At 39.7% G+C, this 7,274-nt stretch overlaps 2 protein-coding genes and 1 long non-coding RNA gene across 3 annotated transcripts; all 3 read right to left on the bottom strand.

The window, feature by feature from the left end:
• Positions 1 to 4,227: 4,227 nt before the first annotated feature.
• LOC119279745 lies at positions 4,228 to 5,029 on the bottom strand. The gene is made up of 5 exons (XM_037560889.1): positions 4,986 to 5,029; positions 4,817 to 4,915; positions 4,482 to 4,738; positions 4,330 to 4,405; positions 4,228 to 4,236 (listed from the first exon to the last, which is right to left on the bottom strand). Exons 2-5 carry the CDS (start codon positions 4,913 to 4,915, stop codon positions 4,228 to 4,230), a joined length of 441 nt encoding a protein of 146 aa, XP_037416786.1. The 5' UTR covers positions 4,986 to 5,029.
• A 77-nt stretch (positions 5,030 to 5,106) lies between these two features.
• LOC119281722 lies at positions 5,107 to 5,679 on the bottom strand. Its single transcript, XR_005138520.1, has 3 exons — positions 5,641 to 5,679; positions 5,264 to 5,564; positions 5,107 to 5,183 (listed from the first exon to the last, which is right to left on the bottom strand). It is a non-coding gene; the product is annotated as an uncharacterized LOC119281722 (long non-coding RNA).
• Positions 5,680 to 5,682: 3 nt separating this feature from the next.
• LOC119279746 lies at positions 5,683 to 6,873 on the bottom strand. The gene is made up of 4 exons (XM_037560890.1): positions 6,739 to 6,873; positions 6,499 to 6,657; positions 5,735 to 5,914; positions 5,683 to 5,697 (listed from the first exon to the last, which is right to left on the bottom strand). The coding sequence occupies exons 1-4, from the start codon at positions 6,871 to 6,873 to the stop codon at positions 5,683 to 5,685; spliced, it is 489 nt and encodes a 162-aa protein (XP_037416787.1).
• Between the last annotated feature and the right edge of the window lie 401 nt (positions 6,874 to 7,274).

Consider the following 7,274-nt stretch of genomic DNA (forward strand, 5'->3'; position numbering starts at 1 on the left):
GTAGTGTTTCCCCCCCTCTCTCTGTTTTTCCTATTTTACTTCTGTTTTCTATTTTTCTGACATTTGTTTGATTTAATAAATATATTAAATCATTTAATTTTATTATGCCAATTTTTGTAGGGGCTAATGGTATTATTCCAGAGCTCTTTTATAATTGGCATAATTTTTGGACCATATTTCATATATATAGAAATATCTTTCCAATGCAAATATTTATCGAATTAATCCAAATGGCCAAAATAAATGTCCATGAGCTCCTAAAAATATTGTTTTGATTTTTATCTCTGTCCAATATTTTCAGAGGGCAACATGAGCATTTTCTTGGTCCCTTTTGGGGAATTTTTTTATTTGGGTCATTTTCAAAATGATTCTGAGGGTTCCACCAATCCTCATTTCAAATTTAAATGAAATTTAAACATGATGCACACATGAAGCTAGCCTAGAGCATTACCAGAAGCTAGGGATGTGACAGTTGTACGCATGCGTACTGTATGAAGTAGTAATGGAGTTATGTGTTTTTAGGGTGGTGGTTGATAATGAAGTTGTCGAGGCTCCCATTCCTGCGTCTTTTTATCAACCATCAGTAATAGTGCCGAAACTGGGCCAGCTCTTCAAAGAAGATGTAGACGGATATGCGTTTTATAATCTTTATGCTAGATTCTATGGTTTCGGGATCAGGCGCTCCAATCGTAGGGAGAGGAAGGGAGGGGTGAAAACCATGCAAGAGTTCTGTTGTGTGCGTCAGGTATGTGTTTGTAAATTGTAGTTGTTTCCAATGTATCGTATGTACTAGTTATTTATTTGCATCTACCATGTTGAACAGGGCATTGACAAAAAGGTGCAAAATGCAGCAACTAGGATAGGATGTAGAGCTATGCTTAGAATTAATCGTTCGTCAGCGAGGCATGATTGGATGGTGACAAAGTTTATCAGTGTTCATAACCACCCTCTTAAAAATAAAGTAAGTCTTACTAAGCAGTATAGGTCGCACAACTTTATAGATGAAGGCACAAAGACTATCGTTCAAGGTATGGTAGATAATGGTATGGCTCGGACAGGCATGTATGGATTGGTTTCAGGAATGCACGGAGGCCCTGGTATGGCACCTTTTAGTCGAAGGGCAATGAACAGATTAGCCTATGCTATAAGAAGAGATGAGTGTAGTGATGATGTTCAGAAAACAATTGATTACTTTAAAGAGCTACAGGCGCGAAGTGATAACTTCTACTACACCATGCAGGTGGATGGGGCCGGTAGGATAAAAAATGTCTTTTGGTCACATGCACTATCGAGGCTTAGTTTCGAGCACTTTGGCGATGTTGTGACATTTGATACTACCTATCAGACTAATATGTATAAGATGCCGCTTGGCATTTTTGTTGGGGTGAATAATCACTTCCAAACAGTAGTATTTGGATGTTGTATGATGAGGGAGGAAACCGTCGATGCGTTCAAATGGTTATTTCAGTCTTTCAGTTGTGCAATGCATGGAAAAAGGCCGTCGGCAATTCTGACAGGTATTTGCAATGGTTAGTAAAAATCTTGTAGTATATAGTATATCTTTTTTTGACATGTTCATACATTTTTGTGTAGATAACTGTTATCAGATGGAAGTGGCAATCGCGGAGGTGTGGCCTGGTACGGTTCATAGAGTTTGCAAGTGGCATGTACTGAAGAATGCTAAAGAGAACTTTGGGAACATATATAGCAAGAGGAGCACTTTCAAGAATGAGTTTCATAGAGTTTTGAATGACCCGCAAACAATAGATGAGTTCGAGAGAGCTTGGATTGATTTAGTGAAAAGGTATGAACTGGAGTCTAGCACATACATGAAACGGATGCGGGATATGAGGACACAATGGGCTCCTGTTTACTTCAAATCACATTTTTTTGCTAAAATGTCGACCACTCAGAGAAGTGAGAGTATGAACCATGTTCTTAAGAAGTTTGTGAAGCCATCTTCTCCGATGAATGTCCTTGTCAGGAAGTATGAAAGTTTCTTTTATGACAGAATACAGGAGGAAGACGTCGAAGAGTTCCACACATCTGATGTAAGTATTTTGTTTACGCATAATGACAGTGTAATTGCCTTGATTGTAGCTATAATATAGATCACCCATGTGTTATTACTGATTTTATATTGATGACGATGCAGGATAAGGTGGTTACAGCTACGAAGTCGCCTTTGGAAAAACATGCTGCGCGTGTGTACACAAGAGGTGCTTTCAAAAGGTTCAAGGAACAGTTTGTTTGGAGTGTGTCTTATGATATAAGACCATCGTCGCAGGAGAACCATTTTTTGGTGATCCATATGGGTGATGATAAGGATAGCTGGGGCAGAAGAGAGTATGATGTTGAGGCCATCGTTGGTGAGCAAGAATTTTCGTGTGTGTGCAAACTGTTTGAGCACTTGGGGATACTCTGCCGGCACATATTGAGGGTAAGTAATAAAAGTATCGGCATCCTAAATTCTTCTGCAAATATTTTTCCTCATATGGCTGTGGTTGGTAACATTAATTTGTGTGTAGGTGATGGTGCAATTTGGAGTCAGGGAGATACCAGAAAAGTATGTTAAGAAGAGGTGGACAAAGAAAGCTAGAGAATCCATTCCAGAACATCTCAAAGGGTACGTCAATGATAATGAAGCTGCTGCATCGAGGACGTATCGACACGATCTGATGTATCAGACCGCGCTTGATATGGTTCGGATTGGGGACACAAACACTGAGACATATCAGAAGACAATGGAAGTGATGTGCAATCACCTGAAAGATTTGAAATTAATGACAGCCACGGCAGAATCAAGCACGAAGGAAACTCGACAAAGTGAAAGATTACAAGGGAAGAAACCTATTGGTAATGTGTTTGGCGATCATGATGCCCAACTGTGCAATGACAATTGCATAGATGAGTGTGAGGCTACAGAAGGCGGTGACGATGATTGGGGAGGTGAGGAAGTACAAGATGAGGAGATGGAAGATGGTCTTCGTGAATGTGATATACTTCCTCCTGAATTTAGAAGGGGAAGAGGAAGACCTAGGATGCGAAGGTATATGTCCAAGGGAGAAATTGCTTCAAGGCAGGGTAAGAAAGGAGCATGCTCATCAGTAAGGATCCAATTTGAAGATGGAAGTAGCTCTGGGGTTACTAGGCCAATGCAGATCAGGTACTGCGGTAGCTGTGGTCAGCAAGGACACAATAAGAGTACGTGTGGTCGCAATTCAAGTTATAAGAGAAAGTAGTGAGTGTGGTTAGTTTGGTTATGTGGCTTGCAGTACCTTTGCATATAACTAGGATTTGTTTTGGTATCTGTCGTCGGCGAATCTTGTCTTCAGAAGGATATGTACTGCTTTTTGTTTACGTACTCCTTTATTTAGAAGTTGTAAACTCTTTTTTGCTACTTGTGAAAAATAAGTCTATTTCTGCCTGTTATTAAGTATTTTGTGGTCTGGTTGGTTTTATACAGGGCTAAGTTTGCCGTGAATGACACTTATTAATTTGTTTATCTAGAGCGTGTAGTACGTGTACATACTACTAGGAGGTAGTTGGTTTGGGCATATATAGGACTGGTGTTTGGTTCGGAGGTGAGTATTTGGAGTTGCTGGAGTATCATAGTACGTAGTATTGAGTATGGTGACATGTAGTATGTAGTATGTCCGTGTAATACGTAACAAGGCGGCTAGTTTTTGGTGCCAGCTCTCAGTGATGCCATATAGAGAAGATGAGCAAGACTCATGGGGAGAAGTACTGAAGAAGCAAGCAGGGAGACCGACTTGTACTCTGCCCAATGGTTTGTAGTGAATTAAAAAAATTGAAATAAGCCCCATGTAAGGGAAAGGTAGTATGTTCTTCAGTAAATATTGAAATTAAAACAAATTGTCTACTGAGTCGGTCTACTTATTACTCGTAGCTGAGGGATGTGGTATAAATTCCTCCCGAGTGCTTTGATGTAGCGGGTGACAATTGAGATAAGCCCCATATATAGAAAAGGTAGAATATTCCATCAAATGTAGTATGTTTTCTCAAAAACAAAAAAGGTAGTACGTAATTCACTACATATTGAAATTGAAAATTTGTCTATTCAGTCGGCCTATTTATTATTCGTCGTTGCGGGATGTGGTATCAGTTCCTCCTGAGTGCTTTGATGTAGTAGTTAACACTTTCTGGGAGTATGGCCTCATTACTTGTGAATGACAGGAGGTTGGCAAGGAAGACCTTCCGCAAATCTCAAGAGTCCTGCATGTGAAATGTTGTCAAATTTGTAGAATAATGTGTTAATTTATGACGTAAGAAAATTACGTATCATTGTATTTTAGTAAGGATACTCACACTAGAGACTGGATTGACTAAGCATTTTGCATCCCAATTTCTCATGATATGCAGAACGTGGAAAGCAGTATCAATCCTGTAAAATTAACCATGATTAGGAATGCATATTTAAAGTGGTGCTCGTACATGTGTGTACTAAAAACATGCATAACCTGTTAGCAGTTGCTGGAATATTTGTTGGGAACTCATGCTGCCAGCTAGAAATATTGCGTTTCCAGTCTGGAAAAGAGATGACCATGCAATCCTGCAATGCTTTCGCAATATGATCTTTAGTCTTAGAGTGCCTAGCTTCAATGTCCTGCCCTCCTTTGCTTGTATCTCTTAAGGGGTCCATGATCTGAATCTTCTCGTTCTCCATATCAAATGCGTAGACTGAGAAATGAAACGGTTGGTGGAGAGGGATATATATCTACAAATTTGAAAACAATATGTTAGAATTTAGTTTGGAGTATCTAGGTTGTTAGTGAGGCATGGGTGGTGAATCTACCAGACGGCTTTTTGAGACGTCGTATGGTATGTGAATGTCGTTGAATAAGTAGACATGATCCTCGGGGTTCCAGTCTGCGCCACCAGCGGTTGCGTGCATCTGTTTGCATTTATCGTGATTAGTGATGAGCGTGTGCTATTGTATAGTTGAACTTCTAAATGTGACGTACCGCGAAATCTTGATTCAAGAAGTGCCTCCAGCCTAGGAAATCTGTTCCCCGAACCTGTGCACCTCATCCTCGAATAGTGCTTGGACAGCAACATTGAATGCATCATCTTGCATTTCAGCATCAAATGCGAGGGCTTCTTGTATCTGTTGCAATTTTAGAAACCTTGGGACTGGATCAGATATGTGTAGCCAAATTTTTCTGTGGAAAAAGAATAGCAGTAGTCACAGTGAGTTATAATACTTCGGACATGTATAAACAGTAAAACAAATAATACTAACCTCAGTTGGTCGGCAGCAGAAATTGAGTTTGTATATGTGAATAAATCTTCTTGTGCCTGGACATCAAGCCTGACACATTGGTACTGTTTGCAAAGAAATGGAGACTTCACCATTCTGCTTGGTTTTATTACTCGTTTTGGTACGTCTAGAAGCATATCAGATGGTACCCCAATGATTCTCCTCCTTGTTTTGGGTTGTACTTTCGGGAGACCGCATTCCTCATGGATAGAAATCCTTATTGCACTCGTCTCTTGCAGTAAAGAATGAGGCGATATGGAAGTAGGAGTAGGGTCAGGAAAATCTGAAAAATGATGACACAATGGGCGTTACTGTTTCATACATTTGTTGAATGCAAGTGAATTACTTCCTAGTTTTACCTGATTGTGGAGCTTGTTGAGGTTGATCTGGTGTATCTGACACTACGTTTGTCTCAGCTGCCATGTCAAACTGTGCCGATAAGTTTGTAGTGACTCGGGTGACTTGGTTACACACTGTGGTGTTGTCGCCGGGCTCAAGTTGACTCAATCCCATGTCAAATTTTGGTGTCTCCAAGTTAACGAGGGAGTTGAACACTCTACCAGAAACAGGAGTACAAGGGGGTGCGTGCACACATGGTCCTGACTCGTAGCGTATGCTGTGAGGACTGCGTATCTGTGTAGAAAAACGACAATCATCTAGGAGGGGCAATTATCATGGAAGGAGAGTGTAGTACCTCTCAAAAATAGTATGTAGTATCTAGGGGGAGTAGTTTGTATTAAGTAGTAAGGACTAAGTAGAATGTAGTAATTCTCGGAAGTAGTACGTTGTATGTCTTCGAAGTAGTATGTATTTCTGTTATGAGAAGAGTATGTTGACTTTTTTGAAAATAGTATGTGGTATCTACCGAAAATAGTATGTAGTATATCTCGAAACTAGTATGTAGTGCCTCTTGGAAGAAAGTAGGTAGTAACTCTCATAAATTGTACGTAAATACAACTAGTACGTAGTATAATGTAAGGAGAAAGCATTGTGTAATAGGTTTATAGTGTTTGCTTTGCTAGGTTGTAGTATCGAGTATGTAGTATCTCGCTGAACTAGTATGTAGTATATATCAAAAAAAAGTAGGTAGTATTTCTCTGAACTTGTACGTAGTATCCTTGAAAGATAATATATCATCCAATAAAGAACTAGTAGTGGAATAGTTCTGTAGTATATGATATGCTTGGTTGTAGTATGGAGTATGTAGTATGATGTACCTTTAGTTTACCATATGTCGGAAAAGGAAGTCGATTTTTCAGAATTATATCCCGTTTGATCAGGTTACAGACCATGGCGTCGTTGTATGCAGCAAACCGGGGAAGAATGTGGTCGGGAGGAGAATCCTTGCCAAAGTCCAAGCTGTCTAGGTAGTGAATCTGAAAAATTAAAGTAACCTTTGTAAGTTAAATACGTAAACCAAGCATACATGAAGATATATTAGTTTGTATTAAGTGAACCTGAGGGATTAACATGCATCCATTGATGTATCCAATGTTCTTTCCATGGGAAAGCTTCAACTGCAGAGATGCTGCTGCTAGTCTGAGCTCGTCGGCGACAAATTGTGCCCAATTGTAGGCATGAATGTTCTCCATATCAAACACTGCTTTCATATATCATGTTGATATGAAGTTGTTCAGGGATTGTGGAGCGAAGAATTTGGTAACAACAGAAAATGCAAACGCGGTCTTGAATCGCAGGATTTCTTCACTTGTCATTTCGCCTTTTGGTTTTGTTGTTACTATTTTCAAAAGGAAGCTGATAGTGATTTCATCCCATGAGGATTTTTCGAAAACACCACAAAAGTATGCTTTCATAGAAATGACATCTTGTGGGCTTGGAGGTACTATGATCATGCCAGAACATGGGATTCCGCTCACACGATTTACGTCCTCGGGTGTCATCTTTAGCTCTCTGCTTGTCCCAGCAAAAAAAACTAACAAATTTGTATCGAATTTACTAAGCAGCCAGGCTCCTAATGGTTTATTTAGCTTGT

The sequence above is a fragment of the Triticum dicoccoides genome, chromosome 3B (assembly GCF_002162155.2).
Source record: "Triticum dicoccoides isolate Atlit2015 ecotype Zavitan chromosome 3B, WEW_v2.0, whole genome shotgun sequence".
Taxonomy (NCBI): domain Eukaryota; kingdom Viridiplantae; phylum Streptophyta; class Magnoliopsida; order Poales; family Poaceae; genus Triticum; species Triticum dicoccoides.